We start from the raw sequence: 21,985 nt of genomic DNA, 5'->3' as shown, positions 1-21,985 counted from the left end.
CCCTCAAACATCTGAAAACATTATATTTCCCCCCCCAAAATGAAAAACAAATGACATTTATTAGGGAGAACTCATTGTGGCCTTCCAGTACTTGAAGGGAACTTACAAGCAGGATGGAGAGCAACTTCTTACACGGTCTAAAAGTGACAGGACAAGGGTGAATGGCTTTAAACTAAAGGATGGCAAGTTTATGTTAAATGTCAGGAAGAGATTCTTCGCTCAAAGGGTGATGAGGTGTTGGCACTGCTGCCCAGTGCTGTGGGTACATCATCCCTGGAGGTACACAGTGCCATGCATGGGGCCCTGGGCAGCCTGCCAGCCCACAGCAGGAGTTGGGGCTCAACTATCTTTAAGGTGCCTTCCAACCCAAGGCATTCTATGACATGATTAAATCACTCCTTGTAGACGTTGTCCTTATCTTAACCCTATTTTAACCTAAAACATTTGACTATTTTATCCTGTAGATTCTTACTTATCACACACACAGGATAGAAGAGCTGAAATAAATGCTAACCAGACCAAAATCAGTTGTGCCAACATCATATCTGTTTAAGTGGTGTGCAGAAAATTACTTCTTCCTAAAGAGGTTTGCCAAAGTCTACATTCAGCTATGGTTATTCCTATTAGGTAAAAAAAAAAAACCAAAAAACTAAATCAGTGTTGTTTACTCTTCAGTATTTTAGATTACATTATAAAAACGGTAACAACTGTGTATTAAAAACATGTTTGTACTCATGACTGACTGAGGTATGACTGGTGTACTTGATCCTGAACTTGAGAGTCTCAATGTTACGGACTGCACTGCTTGCTAGATATGAAGCACCAAATGCAGTGGCTCTGTTTATTTGTTTTTAAAAGGTAAGACAGCACTGTGAAACTAAATCTAAAAGAAAGAGGAATGTGACAGCTACAGGGACGTATCAGGGCATGCAGCTCCATACCTCACAAGTTTTTTTTGTCACAGAATCACATGGCAGATTTCTTTATGAAACTGCTCACCTTTCTTGTGAGGAAAACTTTGAAAAACCTACATATGCAAATATTTTTCTAATTTTGCCAATACGTTTCTAGCAACTACAAGCTTTCTCCTGCACCTCCATAGGAAGTTGGATGAGGTCTCACCAACTCTCACTGAGAATGGCACAAGGGCACATAATGGGAAGTTGCAGTGCTTGTGCAGAAGATTCCAGGGCATGTGCTCAGGGGTCAGACTACAAGCAATGAGGAGTCATTTTGGAAAAATAAGAGATATAAGAGATCCAGGTTGGTGCAATATTTTTTGCTAAAGAAATTTAACTGAAAACACCCGCTAGAAAACACTGAGACTGCAATATGTAAGCAAGTTCAAACCTATGTCTCTGGTGGAAAACCCTGTTTTGGCACCTTCCTCCACCTGAAAAGTACAAACCAAAAAGCACACAGCATGCCTTACATCTTCCTGAATCTCTGAGGTGGGAAAGAGGGCTACCTGCTGCTCGTGCAGACAGAAACATTCCCCAGTCCTTTTTCCCACTTCTTCAGGCAAGCCTAACTCCACTCAAAAAGAAATCAACTTCTTGCAGGTTCATAAAACATGTCCCACACTACATTCCAGTCTGATAAAAACAGGATGGCATTTTACAGCTGATGAATATGAAGTTATGCACTTCAAAGTGGCTTGGTTTTTCAGAGGTGCTGAATACTCACATCTCCTACTGACTTCAATGGGAGTTGCGAGTGGTCTGCATTCTGAAAAAAATAAAACCACTTCTATATGCACGCCTTACCACATACCACAGCTACAGATTTATTTAAGCTATGTTAATAAAACGCTAGCAGAAGGGCTCATGTTAAGCAGCACTGGTCAGAATTACTGAAACAGAATTAGGGCAATAATGCACTTCCAGATTTCTAGTTTCAGTGCATTTTCCATCTGGAAAGAAAATCCGGAAGCCAAAAAATTCCCAAATACCTTCGTCTTCATCTTCAGCTTCTTCCGCCTCCATTGGATCATATTCTTCTTGATTATTGTCATCTTCAGTTTCTTCTTCATCTTTGGAATCATCTTTCCTTTTCTCTTCCTTCTGTAACAGAAGTTCCTAAAAATTAATCCCGTCAGAACTGAAAAACAGCAAAGTTTAAAACATCACCCTAGCACTCATTCTAAATTTGAGTATGCTTGTGTTTAGTCACTTAAAACCACACACACTCAAATCTAAGTGGTAAAGGTAAATGAGGGGAGAGAGGGAGAGATGTTTAAAATAATCCTCAGATATATCTGTAAAACTTCGGAATGACTGAATGAAACTTAAACAGATTAACGAGTCAGATCAAAGAACTAACACTATAAAAACTAAGTTTGAGAGCACAACAACAAAATGAAAATCAAGTAACAGTTTAATATGGAACCAGACAGGATAGTACTTCAAATATAAGCTAATACAGACCTTCTTTTCATCTTTATCTTCTTTTTTATCTTTATCATCTCCAGATTTTCTTCTCTTAGGTTTTGGTTCATCATTTTCTTCTTCTTTTTCTTCCTTTTTTTCTTTTCGTTCATCTTTTTTGCTTTTTTTGTCTTTTTTGTCCTCCCTCTCTGGGAGGGAAATCAGTGCTTTATAAATTCTGACACCAAAATCCCTCTGAAGCATTTCATTGAAGAGTTCTGCAAACAATGAAACCTGCACATAAAGAATGAGAATTGACAAAGTTTCAATGCGCATATTAAATATTTTTACACTTCTGATTAAAAAAAGTAACAAGGTGCTATCTTAATTTTCACCATGTCAGAGTTTCATGCATTTGATACTTCTTACCATCTGTTTTGCACATGCAAACCTTAAAGAACTTTATATTTCTCTCCTGTATCACAGTAGTTTAGGACCTACACTAGCTGTACAAATTATAATCTCTGTTCCTTCTGGATATTACACCTGATTACACTGCTATTATAAATCTGCTACCAAATACTGGATTGCTTTTTCTAGGTCTTGCACAACAAAATTAATTTTACATTAAGCTTTACTTTATCATGCTATCATGAATTTAAGAAAACCACAATTACCACAGAATTAAAAAGAAAGAATAAATAACTATAAACACACGTGCACTTGCTAGGCAGCATTTCTTTCCTTCAACACAACATCACAATGCATAGCTCAATAAAAGGTTGCTTTAATATACTAGCACAACTAAATTACCTCAAAGGAATGTTCTTTATTATCCTCCAACCTATAGTCCAGAAGAACACTGAGTGACATTATACTACAGTCAAACTTCCCACTCTTTGCTGCCCAGTTAGGATGCACAATGATGGCTGGTTCATCAGGCAAGATGTACCGTCTCTCTCGTCGCTGACGTTCCATTTCTTCCTGACGTTTTCTTTCCTCTTCCTGAAGAGGCAAAGAATAACACAAAGCATATTCCCAAAGTTGCAGCTTCTATCTATGTTAGATTTTAGGACTCACTGCTTTGAAGAAAGAGAAGGAAAGCCTAAGACTGCTAAATGTAAGGCAGATAACCGATAGATAACAGAAATTACACCAGTACCCACAGAACGTATTCCACATCCATTGCCAACACAAGCCTAAGTGTGAAGATTGGAAACTTGAGCAACACAAAGCAGGACATGCCATGTTGTTTTAACCTCAAAGCAATGAGCATCTTCCAACTATTTTGTGGTGCTAGGTGCAGCATGTTCACTCAATACTGGAAGGAACAGAACTAATTTACTTCAAAAAATGGTAGGTAGATCAGCAAAGGAGATCTGGAGGAGCGTTTCATTTATTCTGAGCAGCACAGAGAAATCTCACCGTATCTTATTTCTCACATAGGAAGACTAAAGTTTATTTGATAATTTCCCAAAGTTATCCAGCACTGCTTCAACAACTAGCAGAAAATTTTAAACTCAAATTTTGAGTATGGGAAACGGAGTTTACAGAGACACCCTTAGTGCAAATTTAAATAAAGGTTAAAGGTAAAATACCAAACAGCTTATCGATTGCCAAGGCGAGAGCATTGAAGTCTTACAAGTACATAAGTCATGGCAAAACTTTTGCTCTCCTAAAGACAAACAGTTAAATCTTCCTGCTCCTAATCATAGAAGGAAGATATCACAAGGAATCCCAAGACTGTCCAGCTCATCCAAACTGTGGAAGAAGGCAGCAGCTGAAAGAATTAGTAAGCACATAACATAGCCTCTGCTCCGTTGACAAGGAAAAGGTTTACACAGATGTCCAAAATTCCAAATTATCCCATACTAGTTAGCAGGTAAAAATACACAAAAATGCAGGTTTAAAAGCAAGTAATACAATGTTTTCCATGCATTTATGCCCTTTTGATGTGGCTGGACTTTGGCATTATTGCACAGATCTTGCTCACCCTCAAGAAATATAAAAACAAATTTAGCAGTACTGAAACTATCAGCTACAACACTGAGAAACTTCACTGCATGGGGTGTTTATCCAAAAGTGAAAAATGAAGTTTGATGATACAGAAAAAACAACCAAAACAAGAGCCATGTGAAAGAAGTGGACTGTTTGAGATACTATAACCTTTTACAGACTGAAATAAACATTTCCACAGTAACTCCCTATAGCCTGAACATCAATAAATGCAAATAGAACTAAGCAGCTACTTTCCAGATAGGTTTAAGAATTTAAGATCTCGTTAAATGCATTCACACGTTTGCAAATGAGCATTTTTGAGGAAGTTTGGAATTTTTTCCTCTTATTTTTACTGCCTGACATTAATTCAGTCACCTTTAGGGCAGTTGCATATTTCTGCTGACTTTGCTGACCCAAGAATTGAAGCTTGCCAAAATTTCAATCTAATTTAGCATCTCAAATTACAGCAAGAGTTCCCAGCACAGCCATCTGAGAACTATAAAATAAGGCATAGTCCTGTACTTTTTATACTTATATATTTAAACCAATTTATATCTATATTTTTATGTATTTATGTATATTTAATAAGACTTAAACCAAATATATCCAAAACCTAACCTCTTTGTCATCTTCAGATTTCCTATCCTCCTCCTCTTCCTCTTCTTTCTCAGACTTCTCTAGCTCCTTTTGCTCTTCTTTTTGCTCCTCTACTTTCAGTTGCTTTGTCAGTCGAGCTATCAACTGAGATTTCAGTCCTTTAGAGCTAAGAGTTCGACTTTCTAATTCTTTGCGAAGGTCATTTACCTGGTAAATAAAAGCTCTGTAAGTGGTATCAACCAGTGACATTGCAAAACACGTGATTAGCAGAAAAGGTGAAGTAAAAATCAACATCACTGAAAAGTCAAGTGTATTTTTTAAAATTCTCTACTGAGTAGCACCAGTATGTACCGATACAAATTGTTACGCTTATAATCATTTGCTCCTTAAAGACCCCTTTTTTAAGGGTTTCATAGAGGCAGGGAAAGATTTGGTAGTTTAAGGCTATTATCTCCTTTGTGGAAACTTTTTATTATGTCTCCTGACATACATTTGCATCTCATTATTGCCTTTTTAAACTAACACTGAACTATTTTAGGCTCCACATTTTAAATGTGAATAGAGATGACCAGATTAACGCAGAACTTTCATTTTCCAGTTAAACTGCAACATATGCACAAGCTTTAATTGCACAAAGTTCAGAAGTCACAAAAGCTTCAATTACCCACGATCACCTACTCAAATAGTTTCACTCTTTACATTGTGATCCCATACATAATACTTATGCAAGGAACAAAAAACACAACGAAATTTTTCTCCTTGGTTAAGGGAACGACAGCTGTATTTCAGATTCTGCTTTAGAAAAGAAAATGCATGATGGAATCAAGTTTAGAAATGTAGTTACCTTCATCGTTTTTGGATCCAGTTTAGACCAGTGTGTAGGTGTGGAGATCTCTTTTGCTTCCCCATCATCCTTTTCCTCTTCATCCTGACAAATAAAATTTTAAATTTATCCTTCAGAAAGCTTGAAAGTATTTCAGTAATTTTTAAAATTCTGTTGCTGATCTGTGCAAGGTCACAACTGTTTCAGACAGTCTTCTCCTAAAGTTATTGTTTAGACAAGTTCACACACACATTCTACCACTTCATAAATGATCACAGTGCCACTCAGCCAATACAAGCCAGATCTGTGGAACACAAAAGGGTGATAAGCAACACCACAAAGAATATCGGGGTTACACAGACACTGCCGGTCTCCATTAACCGCACAGTGTGTGATCTTCCCCCAGGTTTTAAATCCCCAAAGTTACTCTTTGTTCAGTCAGACCTTCCCTCAATCCAAGATGCTGATCAGCCACGTGGCCTGAAATTCAGATGTTTCAGACTAGTGTCTGGTGAGTTTCAAATATCACAATTAGAACTGGCCACAGGAGAGAATTTAGGAATTTTAGAAAATGGCAAAATGTTTGAAGACAGCTATTCATGAACTGCATCTCACTCAACAACTGGTCCCAGATTCCAGCGACTACTTCTATGATAAAAATTGTTCTGCGCATCGTAAGCACAATTTAATTCCATTTGTGATATCGGCATACACAGTTAAAGTTAGTAAACTAGCTGAAATAAAAATAAAAACCACCATTCACTACACTGCTGAAAGCTGGTTTACCAGTCATTGTTACCAGTTATGTTCTTCCTATGTATGTATGTTGTGTAGTATGTGATGTGCATTTTGTGCCTGTGTTCCTGTGCCTGTGAGAAGCAGAAATAGAAAAAGGGATTAGCGTTCAGTGCCTGTTCTCCATCAGCCTCCTTGCGTTCACCCTGAAGCTTCTCGACCAGCTGCTGCTTGTATCCTCGGGAGAGGGTTTCCCACTCTGAGCGGGTGGGAAGGCAATGCCAAACATCCGGGAAAAATAAAACCACTGTCTCCACATGAGCTGGAACTGTACGCCCCTTGTGCGTCTCCTCAGGGCGATGGTAGCGAATCTCTGCAAAACGGTACCTGTTGCAAGGGAAGAAGCATGTTGGAAAAAAAATTCTACAATACATTTTAAAGAGCCTAGATCACTTGTAGCACATCAAGTAAAGAAATTTTGCTGCAAGACCTTGAAGTTTGTCTAAAGAAAAAAATTATGGAAGCCATATTTTCTCTTTCGGCATGTTTGTAAAGACGCATCGCAATTGGAAAGGAAGACAACTGCCAAAATCCTGTTTCATACTACTTATTTAGTATACACAGGTTTAACGTGCAAATAAGAGGCACTGAAGTACATGAAATTTAGCACACAACAGACATTTTTGTGATATTAATAAAGTTACATTAACGCGGGACAAATAAACTCATCAAGAGAAAATATGGCTATATAACCAACAGCTAAGTATTTACAAAAGAACAATGAAATGAAGTTCTCTTGGCGATCTTCTTCAGCTATGTACAAAATGAAAAATATTTTCAACACACATTCATTAAAAATTACAGCATAACAAGTCAGAGTAAATTCAGAATCTTTAATGAGTCCTTAATACATTATTCAGCAAAGTAGGCACCAATCAAACTTATTACGGAAACAGAACACCCTTTGAGTAGTTTACCTGCACTACCAACAGCAGCTGGCAAGGAAAAAAGAAGTTTTCCCGTCTTCTTTTTTTTCCTTTAATTATTATTTTTTATTTGTTCGTAACAGAAAATACTTCTACTTTACTTTGCAGTACAGTACTTACCATTGTGTGCACACACTTAAGTCAATCCCTGTAAGAGCCTTGCAACAACGAATAGCCGTCTTTATCAGCACCGAAGGGTCCTTCTCTGGATCAGGTCCATCTAGTGATGGGGACCAGTGTCCTCCAATAGCCATAGCTTCATCTTTGCCTTTCATACCCACTAAAAACTAGACAGAAAAAGTCTTCTGAATGTTCCCCTGCTAGGGATAAGAAGTCATCTTCTCAAAGCGTAAAGAATATTTCATAGCACACACACTGAAATCCATGAGCAAACTCTCAGATTATTTTGAAATCTGAAAATGAAAGTCAGTCAAGAAAGAGTTCAGTTATTTTTTTCCACAGACTATTTCGGAAATGGAATAGGTTTAAAACATCATCACTCATTCTTGTTTGCAAGACTTTCCATCAAGTTTCCTTATCGGTAGAGGCTTGTTCCTCTGCAATTAAAACCTTCCTAACACAGAAAACAAACACATAGTAATTTAAATGGTGTCTTAATTCTGATGCACATATTTACAGATGTACCTGCTCAGAAGTGATAAAGCACCGCTACAAAAGATAAGATCACAAGAGCATTGTATCTACAAACTCAATATTCCCACTGGTTCTAGGATGGAGTTTAAATGAAAAACAACAAATATGTTGTCTTGAAATATTATAGCACCTACAGGTTGTTCAGTTTAACGATTGTTAAGTTTCACTACAATAGGTACTGAACTACTGCTTCGTTTGTATTCTTGTCACAGCTGAGACCTTAAAAAGGTTTAAACACTTGTAAAAAAAGGCTAATGAAGTTATTAATGCAAATAGGTTTCTCCAAACACCTATGTTGAGTGAGTTGAAGAAAACACTAAGTATGAAAGGAACGAAGATAAAACTCCATTAAATTGGAAAAAGAAGTAATATCCAAACTAGATCTTTTCAGAGTGGAAATGAAGTCAGTTAGCTGCTTACAAACTCTTCCCTTTTTGGCATAACCAACCTTCATTGCCAAGAGTATCTGGCATATTTACCTTTACAAGTCTAGCAGGATGCTGAAATCCATCACGAAGTTCTTGGGGATCTTCAGCCAGAGCACAGGACTTGTGATAGAGGTCCTCCATACTAGGGCTAGCCATCAACATCACCTGTTGTGTAAATCAGGTCAGTCTTGTGAAGGTCTCCCAATATAACTGGTAAACAATGACCAAAACTTGTGTACCCATACACACCTATGCTTTCCTTAATATCACAAAATATCAGGATAAAGTAAATAGAAATCACAGAACTTGAGCTTAAAATGTCCTCTCTCAGTCCCTCACTATTCCATATGCGTGCCACGTGATCTTAAAAAAATCAACTGAAAGCATATAAAGCAACATGCAGACTGCTGTTCTTCACATTTCCACTATAAGCCAAATAGCTTATATTAAGAAGTACTGGGTACATTCCTAGTTTAAGTAACAGACTTCTCCCATTTTGTTGCAATCCCAAGAGCTGGCTGACATTCATCTGCACCTTCTTAGCAATCCCACTGGCCCCGCCAAATCTAACAAGCTTTCTTAATAACCTAAATAGCTTAATATTATGAAACAGAAAGCTGCTTTCTCATTTAAAGATTGTATTTTAAAGCTCAACTTTCTGAAAGAGTTGCATAGGTAGAATGAAAAAAAAAAAAAAAAAAACCAAAACAGTACACCTGATGTTTTAGTCAAGGCTTCCTTTTTTTTTTTTTTTTTTTTTTTTTTTTTTTTATATAACAGTCAGTACACTAAGACTTTCTAAAACAGAGTTTTGTTTCTAAATCTAATTGATTCAGAAATTTCAGACTTATTTTAATTGAAGAGCTATCACAGGAAAGGGTTTTAGGAACTGTTCAGATAAAAATTGCCTAAGAGATGTATTCAAAGATCCTGCAGCTTTGTTTCCTGGGTGCAGAGAATACAAAAGTATCTCCGTAAAAACAAGATTTAGGACAGCTCTAGTAGCAGAAAAACCAATTAATTTCCATCATAATTCTTCAAGTTCAATCTACTAGCTGTTCACTAAAAGGTTTTAAATACTGTATTTTGCTCAAATAAAAAAAACAGTTCAATTATATATATATTTTCTTACCCTACTGGCAAAAAAAAAAAAAAAAAAAATCTAAGGAGCAGTTGTAACAGCAGCAACTGTACAAACCTTAGCACTGTAGAGATGATCAGCATCAGGTGGATCGAGGACAGCAGCATTTTTATCTATAGGGTCTACTTCTCTATGCATTACATAGAAGTTACAGTAGTTTCCCAGTTGAAATGGTCTAGACATTGGGAAAGCATCCACCCATGTAAATTGAGCATCGAAGAAATCACTTGGGATATACAAGTTCTGGTAACGCCTCCTCAACTCCATCATATCACAGCTGCGGCTGAAACACACAACAGTATTTGAAAGGTACAGCAATAAAAAGTGTTAAGAAAAGCACATAATTATAAGTATAAATATACCTCTTAACTGGAGACACGTTAAAGAGTAATATATCTAATGAGTCAGGTATTAAAAAACAACTATTAAACATTCCTCTAATAAAGGTGTCTACAAACTAGGGAATACTCGTTAAACAGTAAGGTTATAAATCCATTTTGCACTAACACCAAAAGGTTAACAGAGAGCCCACAACATTTCACTCACGATTCTCAGCCATGAAGTATCGGATGCTATTTTGAAGTCAGGATCATAACGCCTGCTAAATACATTTGCTGACACTTCCCATGGTAATTTGTACCCACTATTAAAATGAGATCTTTAAGTGAAAATCTGGTGTTATAAACATACCAGTCCAATGAAAACTTAGAAAACTGAACCGTGTAACGAGGAACAACACGTCGCGGTCTTCGGGGCGACCTCTCCCTCTCTCGTCGAGGCGATCTCTCTCTGGAGCGTTTTCTCTGCGGGGATCTTTCCCGAGATCGACGCCTCTCCCGATCTCTCTCACGGCTTTAAAAGAAAATGCATACATGCTAGCAACATGCAAAGCACGCGTGTAACACAAAAAGCTTTCTACCACAAAGGAAGCTAGATTTCTCAGGGATGACTCACAAAAGGGAAAGGAGAATTTGCTGAAAAAAAAAAAAAAAAAAAACCGACGAGGAATTTCTTTACAAAAGAGACTGATAAATCCAATTATTTTATTTCAAACAGGTAAGAACTCTTCACTGAGTTCCATTTGACTAATGTTATCAGTTATCTAGTGCTACAAACGGTTGTGCATATCACTGTCCCAGCCTAGAGAAAGCAGCTCAGCTTTCTGAGACTAGATTATAATCAGAGCAGGCTACAAAGATCTGTCACCAGCACACCTCCTGTCATCTTTTCGGTTTGGCATAGGATCTCCTCCTCTGTCATTCCTCCCAGAAAATCTGGATGGTGGGTCCAATCTCCGAGCCGGTTGAGGCTGTGAAACTAGACGGACAGGGGGCTGTAACAAACCACCTGGAACAAAAACGTACAGAATCAGTACCTAGCAGAGGACAACTGCGCAAGTCCCTAAAAACACTGCCACTTCACTGCTGTTTTCTTTGTGTACATGTATGTTTTCTAAAACATCTCTAGAGTCAAACTGATCTATTGATTAACAGCGTTCCCACCAAGAAACTCTATAGACCTTTGCTTTTCTTCACTGATACAAATTTAGCCTCTAGAATTTATTTCAAGAAGCAAAACTGCTTTAAAAGTACATTATTAATACAGAAGTTAATATAAATCTAAGCATATAGTAGTTACCCTAGTAAATACCTAAACCTTCTCTTAGAAAAGTAACGCTTTTAAGACGGGTATATCACATACTCAAAAAAATAAAGAAAACCTACAACCTATTTATGTTTTTTACCTATGAACAGCAACTAGCTTACTGTAAAAATTACTCCTGTATCATCTGATTATCCTGGCATATCAATTCCCAAACATACAATTCTGCTGGCTCAAGACAATACACACTGAACTGATTAGAAATAGAGCAAATAAACACTGATGAACAACCGGGACCAATTAGACTGTAATAAGCACTTATCCAAAACAGTTCTGCTTAGATGATGCCCTCTCCTTGCTTTTCTTGTGGGTAGGATGACAATGCCTTGATTGTCTTATCATCAATTCTATTACTGATTTGTCAGTCACCCAGAGATCAAATGATAACAGACTTTGTTTCAGATCTGCCATATTCAGTAATTTTTATTTTCATAAGTGTCAACTTGGCTGACTGAAATGAATAAAACACTAATATAGAAATAACAGTTTTAAGAACATCATTATGCAAAACCTGACTTTGCTGAACATTCCAAATGGTGCTGAAGAACTACAACACTACCACAATTTTCAACTCTCCCCATTGTCTGCTAAAGCATCAGAACAAAAAACTACACCAGATTATGACATCTTAGTAGGAATGACAAGAGTCTGTAGGAATGTCACTAACCAGGTGACTCTTGAGCTAGTAGTGGAGGCAATGCACCATGCATACAGTTGCAAAAAGATGCATATTCTAACTGAAAAATTATGAACCTGTCCTTCTGTGGAATTCTTTCCACATTACTTCAACTGTTACTTCAGACTTTGCACTGACAAAAAAAAATAATCACACTAAGCACAGTAAGAACTAGAACAAGCTTTGCATGCTGAAGGAGCACCTTTTTGCTGTGGCTGCTGCAGCAGTGGCTGAGGCTGTGTCTGAAGCAGAGGTGTGATTGAAGCTGCCGATATCTGCGCCTGCAGCAAGGACTGAGGCTGAGGCTGTGCCTGAACACCGAACGCTGTCTGCTGCGCAATGGGCTGAAGAACTGCAGGAGGTGTCTTGAGTAATGGTTGAGCCTGTGTCTGGTTCTAATAGCAGAAAAGAAAATGAGTTGTGAAGGCACTTAAACCAGAAGAGGTCAGTAAAAGATACACTGGGCAACCCTCCTACCTGATTTGGAAGCGTCTGGATCCTTTGTGCATTCCATTTGAACGGCATATTAGGATTGTAAGTAGCTTCCACTAAAACTCTGTCACCCACCTGAGGTGTCTTTCCTTTAACAGCACTGCAAATATTGCAATAAGCATACTGTGAGTCTTATTTAGCTACAGAAACTATTTTTACATTCATAAGTTATGTTTGAAGTTGGGGAAAGCAGATAAAAGTTCACAAAGAAGGCTTAAAGGAAGAAAGGTACAAGGTACACTCAGTTTGGAGTATGAGAAAAAATGTTTTACCTGTCCTTGGCTCTAACACAAATTCCTCAACTATACTGTATTAAGATAGGCAAATAGCAAAATGTATGCATTTAATCACCCACAAATTCTGCAATTTCATATTATAAGGAGCTCACTATCTTCTGCATCTCTTAACTTTGCATTCTGCATTAAGAAAACTCAAAAATTCACGTAAGGAACTCAGATCTACTGTCTACTAACTCAGCATCTGACTCGGTGCTGACTGAGAAAAGCTAACTGCAGACATTGTGAGTTGAGTCACAGAATTGTAATGCAGTAACATAAACCTTTTCTCTAGCAAGGGCAGCACGGAACACATCAGCAGACAAGTGTTTGCACCTTACCTAAGTTGAAAAAAGACATCTTCATCCACAAAACCAAATGTATCATGCAGTTTAGTAACAACCCCAGTGAAGACACGCTGCTTTTGCGGTTGCGTTTGCTGCTGACTTGAGCGGGGCGCTGGGTAAGAAACTGTTATCTGGGCTGCTGGTTGAGGAGTAGATAGGCTAAGACTGGTAGGCAGTGCAACAGCTGGCTGCAAGCAAAATAAACAAAACTATGAATCACCCAACCAGATGATACGTCTACAAGGAAGTTTTTAACCAATGTAGAGAAATACTTATGAAATCTCTAGAGCAACTATTCTGAACAGAGATTTTCAGAAGGTGGAAGTCTTTATTTTTTTTATTTTTTATTTTTGAAGATAACGATCTTTCGACTTTGAATGGAGTCTGGCTTTATTCTTTAGAAAAGTCAACTTTCTCAAAATATTAACATTGTCTAGAAAAAAATGAAGACTTCACTATCGTTTGTAAGTAACCCATACAGTGGGTTGAAGAGAGAGAAATGCTAACTCTGTATTAAAACATGCTTACAGATCACTCCCCAGTTGTACCCCAACTATTTATTCCAAGTCTGTTGAAGGCTGAGGCTAACAGAGCCCTTCCCTAGCCCAACAAATGTAAGTGCTTGTCTTCTTATTAAAACACAGTAGAAGACTGAAATTAAGTAAACTATTTTTACCTCATTTTTTTTCTGAGAATGAGTATGTTAAATGTAAACAGTACTAGAACCAATGCAAGTGTTAAAATGGTTGTATGTTCAACCTTCTCAAGCTCAGCTAGACTCTCTGTAGACCTCTAGTATTCATAGTGCAATAAGGTTAGCACAAAGTTAAATTCCTCTTTAAAGGACTTTCCCCGTTACTGCAAAACAACTGAATACTTGAAGTTCAGAAAAAAAAAAGAGTATTCAACATACATTTCCTTCAATATGAAGGAAAAGCAGTTGCCATTAAACTTTTGAAACCAAGGCTATGCATATTTTAACATCTGGATAAAATAAATCTATACCAATAAGATGGCCACTCATATTAGTTCATTTTACAGATTGAAATGCTCAGGAAGTCAGAAATTTGTGCTCTTGCATTATCTGTGTTTGGGGGTGAAGACCAAACAATAAAACCAAACTAACCTGAGTTAAAATGGTCTGCTGAGGTTGCTGCAACTTAAAATAAATAAAGTTATAAATTAATTTTATATGCTTAAGGAAACTGTACAATTTCACCTCCTCTTTACAAGTAAGAGCAGTTTTTGCTTAATCTGAGTCACTAAAACTTTGGGGGTTCGGTCATTTAAGCAGATTGCATATTCATAAAATTGTGTTCATTTGGTTAATTGTAACACTGTGCAATTCAGATTTATTAAGTAAGCAGACGTTTCCTTGTAACTGAAAGTTAACAGGAATATAAAAAAAAGTTTTGGCAGCTGGAGAAGCTTAGGCCTGTAATCCCCATGTCCTTTTAGTCTTTTTCAAAGTCCTGTAAATTCAAAGACCATGAAATATGTAAAAGGGAACTTTTTTTGGACAGCATCTTTCCAGCAGTTAAAATACATGGCCCTGATTAGAGCAAAGTTTAGAAGGAATCGTGTACGCATGGAATACTACGTATGTTTTATTTTCTTTTTGCATTAAGGTAGGCAGGCTTCCGTTCTGGATATATCTCTCCAAGTTTGTAAACTTCGAGCTCTCTTTCACTACACAAAATGTTAATTACTTCAATAACTTCCCACGTGAGGATGTTTTTGTAGACAACTCCTACAATACACACAACCAACATTATTTTTCAAGTTTGTGATGTACGCAGTAAGAATCAGACAAACCTGTTGCTGTACACTATAGAGAGTCTGCTGAGGCTGTGAATATTGCTGAAACAGATAAAAGCAAAATATTTCATGAACAGGAAGTATTATTAGGCCCAAAATATCAAACCAATTAACTGCTAGACATGTTTGAGATAAAAACTATTCAAATGTAACAATAGAATATAGAAATAGTATCAATATGTACTACTTTTATAACAAATATTCTTCATCTTTAGACTGGATTTTGACTGGACTTCTCAGCCAAAGCTTTACATTAGCACATACAGGAGAATCTGCACAAAATCATGAAAAATGACATCAAGTTACATATGGTTACTGGGGATATTTGCAATTGGAGATATTCAGCTTAGGTGTGGCAGAACTCCTTTTCCTGGACTGCATTCCATAGCCAACAGTCAGCACCTCCACAGCCAAAATTCCCACCTTCCCCAATTGATCCATCTGTCAATAGCTGCAGACCTATGATCCTACTGGTTTTGTTTGTTTGTTTTTTAAAGTCTACAAAACAAAGGTAAATATTCCCCCATTTTCTTTCCTTATACATACTTCTGCTTCACAAAGCCAGTGTTTTATATTTCTAAGTTCCTAACAACCACAAATGCTCTGTTCTTTACCTGCTGTAAGGCAGCTGCTGCAGCTGCTGCCTGCTGCTGCAAAGCGGCCGTCTGAGTTAGCTGGTAGTTGGCTGGCGTTTGCGTAGTCAGCCCTGCCGCGGCCAGCGCCGTCTGCTGGGTGTATATTGTAGGAGAGGCTCCAAGCAGCGACGGCTGCTGCACACCAAGAGCAGCTGAAAGGAGAAGGCACACATCAGCACCAGGAGTGGCTTTAAACAGATTCACTTTCTCGCAGTGGTATTAGACGTGGTACGTGATGCTTTACTCCTCAGTCAAGCTCCTGAAGTACATAATCCCACTTGGGAAAAAAAACAGCATAAGGGATCACACTCTCTTTTACTAAATGTATTTACAAATAGTACAGTACAGCAGAGGCACGGAGACCTGAATTTCCTTTTCTCTCAAGTTGCATATGACTGCACAGCTATAGTAACTGTCAGCCCCGTCTCTCGCCTGCTCCCAACACATGCATTCAAGAAAAGATGCAGCGTTTCAGGCTTTGGATGAGCGCAGTAAGGATTGTTGCTCTCTTCTGCACATCAATTAGCATTTCATTCTGAGGGCGTGAGAAATCATAGAATCACAGAATCACAAGGTTGGAAACGAACTATAAGATCATCCAGTCCAACCACCTTACTGTAGCAACTGTCTCCTTACTGTAGCAGCAGCTCTGGGGTGAGGTTTATAGAACGTGTGCTCCGCAAATGCACAAGGCTTGGCTTCACTCAGTGCTGTCTTTGTCCCAGAACAAGCTGAATTTCATAGCTGTAGGGGCTGGTAGAGAGTGAGCAGCTCTGTAACAACAGGGAGCTTCATCACTCCTCACGCATAAAGGGAGCCAGCCACGCTGTCTCCTGTCTGTGCCGCACAAATCCACACCATACAGAAGGAAAAAAGTAATAATTTTATTGTCACATCAGCTTTTAATTCACTGTGGAATATGAAGTAAATCATAAGCAGCAGCTATCCACGTGGTTTGTCTCTTCCAACGATTATGTTTTATTTAAGGAACTCCTAGGTACAGAAAACACCGTAGAATGCAAATCTCAGTAAAGAAATGAAAACCCATCTGGAAACCTGCTCCACCTACAGCACGAGTTTGTCAAGCAAGCTACGTTCAACTGTGTGATCAAATATCATTTAAGCAAGCTATCAGTGGTTCACGTGCTTCAACAGAACTAAAGAGAAGCTCGGCACAGAAGCATGCTGCCAGCAAAAATGGGTCAGCCAGCCACCTTCAGAACATTCAAGGTGAACAGGGCTACTAAAGACACAATGATATTAAGAGCACACACACTGCATTCTTCCTGTGGAGTCACACTCCACACTGTTCCTGACCCCAAACGAAGCTGTCACTTCTGACCCACAGATGCAGTAAGGCTGCTTAGTGACCAACAGAAAATACACAGGCGCTGTCATCAGCATAACAAATTCTGAATGAGGCAATCCCCTCTTCATACACTGTTCTCTGCAGGAGGGTAAAAATACTTGGAAAACAAGTTGATGACATTAAGCATCTTACAATTTTGGAATGAAATCTGTGGAATTAAGAACCATGAAAATAATGATCATCACTATGATTTATATCAAATATTTCACATAAGTATTCCAGGAAGTAAAACTATTTTAACAGTGAAATCAACCATTCTACAGTACAGCAGAATAGCAGTATTTCCAATACGATGCCACTTTCCCCCTGGAAAATTCCAACATTCACTTGGCTTCAGAAGCCAAGTAAACCAAAAGTGGGTCTCCTGCCAGGACGGGCCCTGCACTGCCTCCATCCTCACACCTACTGCCGCTTCTCCCTCTGCCAGTTCCAATTACAACCCGAGTTCCTGACCATCCAGAAGCACACTCTCACCAATGTCTTATATAACACACCTTAAACAGACCCTAGATCTAATCGAAATGCTCTGCTGATGTTATCCTGGAATAACTTCCACTTTTCTTGTCTAATATTACTTTGCTGGCTCATTCAGGACAAAAACAAACAAACCGCCAAATGCATTATTCTTTCACTTCCAAACGCTGAACAAAAATTCCTATTAGCACATGAGTTCACTTAATGCTACTGACTTTGAATCTGTTTGACTACGCTAGCTACCATCATTCACTCTGAAGTTTATTCTAAATCACCTATGGCCAAATCTGAGTCCTAGGCTGCAGCTCAAACATCCCTCTATCTCACAGAAATTTCTATTGTTACAAACAAATTTTAATTTTTTTTTTAACGCAATATTTAACAGCTCCTCTTGCTTCTCAATTCCAGCGGTGACATAGATCTATGTGTGACAGTAAATAAGCAGCCTGCCTACCCAGGGCTCTGGATGCCTCTCAGAATTGACAGCAAATGTGACTTCCCACCACACACTTGTCCTTCACCGACACTTCTCTTAGCCATCTTATAGCAGCCACCAGCAACAGGGCACAACTCTTGCATTAGGTCTCGATACAGCAATGAAGACAACACTCATCAGCCAGGACTTCCCCGGGACCACAGCTGCACAAAAGCAGGTTCCAAAACACAAGGGGGACATCTCAATCCTGAAGATAGCACATGCTAAGCACCGTTCCACCAACAAAACACACTGAGAGAGCAGGAAGGTATCTGAGGAATTCATGCATCATCACACGAATCAGAAGTACTTAGAACAAGCACTTTGTTTTATCTAGAAATTTCACATTTTTAATTTCCTACCTTTCAAGTTTCTGCAATAGCTACTATCTATGCTTTAACTATTCTGAAGCAGCATAGCAGAGACTTCATTCTGTTTTCAGTTATGCAATGCACAAAACCATTCCACCAGACAACAACTTCACCAACGTGGCTCGTCAGAGTCTCTCCTCACCTGGCATTTACTGGCCTCTGGAATTACCTGTCTTCTAACACCAGAGGCACAGACAGCAATTAGTAAATAATTGTCCCAGAACAATCCCAGGAACACTTCATTACATGGTATGTAACCCTACAAGTACCTTAGAGTGATGTACTTTAATAATTAAGTCCAAACTAGTATAGTGACTTCTTCACCAGAAATGGCCAACACACTATTAAAGTCAGCAAGAGAAAAAAAAAATCCTCCTGAAATTATCTTTTTGCAACAATCAAATTGATTTTGCAATATAATCAGGCGCCATTTGTGACCAAAATTTAGGAAAAGCTCCACATCACACAGCTTGCATTATGAAAACCAGGATTTCTTTCCTCAATATGCAAGCACCCTGATGCTTTGGAGAAGGAGCCCAACACTCCAATAAAAACAGCTGCCATTCATAAATCTGTTTAACAGCTTTTACAAAATATTGGTATTTCTTTTTCAGTCTGTTCATGAACATAAAGATTTACTCAAGCCAGCCTGCACAACTTCTTGAGCTCAGCTGCAGGTGAGAAGCACCACGTGCCAGTCAGCCCCCCCATCAGCAGAGCAGCCCAACGGACAGGCAGGCACACCTCCGTGCTGAAAGCTGCAGGAACGGGGGCTGCTCAACTGCAGCTCAGAGCTGAAGTGCTTCAGCTCTCAGCAGACCAAGGAGCACATGTTTTTCAGAAAGGTTTCTTGCACTCCCTGTTACAAATCAGGACAGCCAATAAAGAAGGAAACTCTGTGTACATGAGCACTACAAATGGAGCAGGGTGGCAGTATCTCAGTGACTGGAATTAGTAATAAAGACAAGAATGACAGAGGACACAGACATGCCAACTGTGTATAGCAGCAGGAACAGGAAGGGACCACAGAGAGCGATGTAAGGAGGTAAATGCTTTCAAGTGATCGCGAAGGACACTGGAAACACTGCAAGAAGATGGCAGAATTGCAGTTAAACATTAGTCTTCAGAGGCTGCTATGTTAGCATCAGGTGCTCCTGGATTAGATGAACAGCTGAAAATCCCTGGAGATTCTCTGTCCTCATTTAACTGGTGAAACATCTCACACAGCAGCAACTGATGGTCCTATCCCAATTAAATTCTGCACTTCGTTTAATTGAAGGAGGCTGAGAAGCAGACTAACCAAAGGTAGAGCTGCAGGAACAGGACTAGGGATCAGAAGTGAGGGTGTGCCTCCAGTGCCCCCACTCCACCCACTGTCTGCCCAGTGCCCCTTCTGGTCCTTACCTTGGGAAGTGTAAGATGGCTGCTAGCTACTCTCTCCAGATTTGTGTGGCCTTCCCTCCACAGAAGCATGGAGCCAGCCCTCAGGCCAGCCTTGTATCCACCTTCCTGATGTGCTGGCTGCTGAGAAGGCCCCAGCCCCGAGGCTGCTGTCTTTCAATTCCTCCAAGGTGGCACCAAGTCAGACACCACAACCAATGGCAACATCTGTCTCTCCCATGCTCACTACAGCTGCCCTTGCCCATTGGTAAGCAACTTCTCAGAGGAGTGGCACCACTTGAATGAGGGAAGCACAAGTTACTCAGAGAAATGAGGAAAACTGCATGCAGCCAGCTGGTGGGGCACAGCAACAGCAGAGGCAAAGGGCTGCACAGGGGTAACCTGGGACTGCATGCAGCTGAGGTCACAGGTGAGGGAGGCAGTGTCCTTAGGGTATGCCTTCAGGCTGGAGTTGCACCCAAAGGAGAAACTGGAGGTGGAGTAAGTTAGGGAAAGCAGAGTCAAGAGAGAGTTGTTGGTTTGTCTGTCCAGGCACACAGCTCCTGTAAATCACAGGTATGCATCCTCAGCTTGTGCTCAGAACTCAAACCCTGACCAGGGAGGGATGGCACATTGCTTCAAATCAAACAGGAGTAAGACTCCAGGGATAATGAAACAAAAGACAGACAATTCTTTATCCTGAGTCCTCGAAGATGTTCCACATCTTTTTTTTTTTTAAACCATTATTACTACTATTCACATCAGGCAACTTGTAATATTAAGGAAAGTTTGTATAGAAGAAAAAAAGCAGCCCTGAAGTTCACCACACAGCGAGCTTCACGTTTCTGGCTCAAAATCCTCAGCACTATAAAACAACGTGAAAACAAAATATAGCTTGTTAAGTTTTCAAAAATACCGTGCTGCAACCAAAGAGGCCTCTCAGGTAAAGCAAAAGAACCCCGATACCAGCAGGGCGATGTCTCTGGGTTCTAGGTTGGTGTTAAATATATATAGATATACAGGCACACACACGCATATATACAGCTGCTCCACACCAAGTAGCAAACTTCAGGGACATCTTCACTGTACAAAGCATGCCTTCTGTATTAATAAGATGAATTACTTTGTAAGCACCAATTTAGGCTGCCCTGGAAATGAAACTCTGGCAGCACTTCAAGAACAGCAGTGCCTTACTGGGGCTGACATTACTTAACATGGAGCAGCGCGGTGTGATTTACACACCGCTGGATATGAATAACTCGATACCTTGTTTACTTATCCTGTGAATCAATAGAAATCCATCTGCGATTTTACTCATCTCCCCTCACAGAGCAACTGATATTAAGTCAATATATTTAAGCATCTATACGGTGTGGGAAGCTGCCAACACGAGCCGTTTATAAAGAACACTGCCGCCTCTCAGGGCTGCGCGCCCGTGGGAACCCGGCGCTGATGCCGTGCAGTCACTGACCTGGCTGGGACACGGCGGTGGCTGTAAACTGAGTGGCCCACGGAGGGTTCTTCTGTCCTCCGAACTGAGCCATGGCGAAAGGCAAAGCTCCCGGCGCCTAGCTTCTGGAACCGCAACCTACGAGAACAGATCGCAGCTGCGAGCTTTGAAACACAAGCAAACAAAAGAAGAAAAAAAAAAAAAAAAAAAAAAGAAAAAAACGCGCTCAGTGCCCGCCAGCACGCGGCACCGCGGGAAACACAAACTGCCGCCGGAGAGCCACCGCGGGCGGGCCAGGCCGCAAAGCAGCGCAGCGCTCCCGGAGCCGCGGGCGGAAAGGGGGGGAGGGGGGGGGACAGAACGGCGGCCCCCGCAAGGTGCGGCACAGCCTCGGGGAAAGCCCGCCGCCACTCCTTCACCACGAGGAGATTTTTAACTAAGACAACGCCAGAAGTACAAAGGCAGCAGAAAGAAAGCAGCAGCAACAAAACGCCGTCTCAGCACGGCCGGACCCGCACGCCGAGCCCGGGCCACGGCACGGCCCGACACGGCACGGCCCGGGCGGGAAGCGGCCGCCCGCCTGCCCTCCTCCCACCTCTCCTCTTCCTTCTCCTCCTCTTCCTCCCCTGACCACCGGCGCCATCCCACGCACCCGCTTTGGCCCCGGCTCCCCCCGCGGCCCGCCCTGAGCAGGCCCCGCGGCCCAGCCCGCCCCACGCCGGTACCTGAGCGCCGCCCGATCGCGGCCATTGCCGGCCCCTCCGCGCCGCCCGCACCTCCGCTCGCCTACACCGCGCAGGCGCGCGCACTCCCGCGGGCGGCGCCGAGCAGCG

At 40.4% G+C, this 21,985-nt stretch overlaps 1 protein-coding gene and 1 non-coding gene across 7 annotated transcripts in view; both read right to left on the bottom strand.

Moving 5' to 3' along the window:
* CCAR1 (cell division cycle and apoptosis regulator 1) overlaps positions 1–21,985 on the bottom strand; it is a 26,916-nt gene extending 4,931 nt beyond the window's left edge. The window contains exons 1-20 of one of the 6 annotated variants that reach the window (XM_048945012.1): positions 21,878–21,985; positions 21,174–21,290; positions 15,613–15,785; positions 14,996–15,040; positions 14,307–14,339; positions 13,175–13,368; positions 12,544–12,658; positions 12,269–12,461; positions 10,943–11,075; positions 10,419–10,580; positions 9,786–10,011; positions 8,639–8,752; positions 7,626–7,792; positions 6,696–6,906; positions 5,806–5,889; positions 4,983–5,168; positions 3,180–3,371; positions 2,427–2,660; positions 1,952–2,063; positions 1,687–1,728 (exon numbers count right to left, since the gene is read on the bottom strand). In XM_048945012.1, coding sequence (XP_048800969.1) covers positions 1,687–1,728; positions 1,952–2,063; positions 2,427–2,660; positions 3,180–3,371; positions 4,983–5,168; positions 5,806–5,889; positions 6,696–6,906; positions 7,626–7,792; positions 8,639–8,752; positions 9,786–10,011; positions 10,419–10,580; positions 10,943–11,075; positions 12,269–12,461; positions 12,544–12,658; positions 13,175–13,368; positions 14,307–14,339; positions 14,996–15,040; positions 15,613–15,785; positions 21,174–21,246 — 2,689 coding nt within the window. In that variant the 5' untranslated portion in view covers positions 21,247–21,290; positions 21,878–21,985. Of the gene's footprint in view, positions 1–1,686; positions 1,729–1,951; positions 2,064–2,426; positions 2,661–3,179; positions 3,372–4,982; positions 5,169–5,805; positions 5,890–6,695; positions 6,907–7,625; positions 7,793–8,638; positions 8,753–9,785; positions 10,012–10,418; positions 10,581–10,942; positions 11,076–12,268; positions 12,462–12,543; positions 12,659–13,174; positions 13,369–14,306; positions 14,340–14,995; positions 15,041–15,612; positions 15,786–21,173; positions 21,317–21,877 lie in introns of all 6 variants that reach the window. The other 5 variants (XM_048945014.1, XM_048945013.1, XM_048945017.1 and 2 more) reach the window with 5 other exon arrangements.
* LOC125694284 (small nucleolar RNA SNORD98) lies at positions 7,944–8,007 on the bottom strand. Its single transcript, XR_007377492.1, has one exon. It is a non-coding gene; the product is annotated as a small nucleolar RNA SNORD98 (small nucleolar RNA).

Source organism: Lagopus muta, chromosome 5 (genome assembly GCF_023343835.1).
Source record: "Lagopus muta isolate bLagMut1 chromosome 5, bLagMut1 primary, whole genome shotgun sequence".
Taxonomy (NCBI): domain Eukaryota; kingdom Metazoa; phylum Chordata; class Aves; order Galliformes; family Phasianidae; genus Lagopus; species Lagopus muta.
This window is presented reverse-complemented; position numbering and strand designations above follow the sequence as displayed.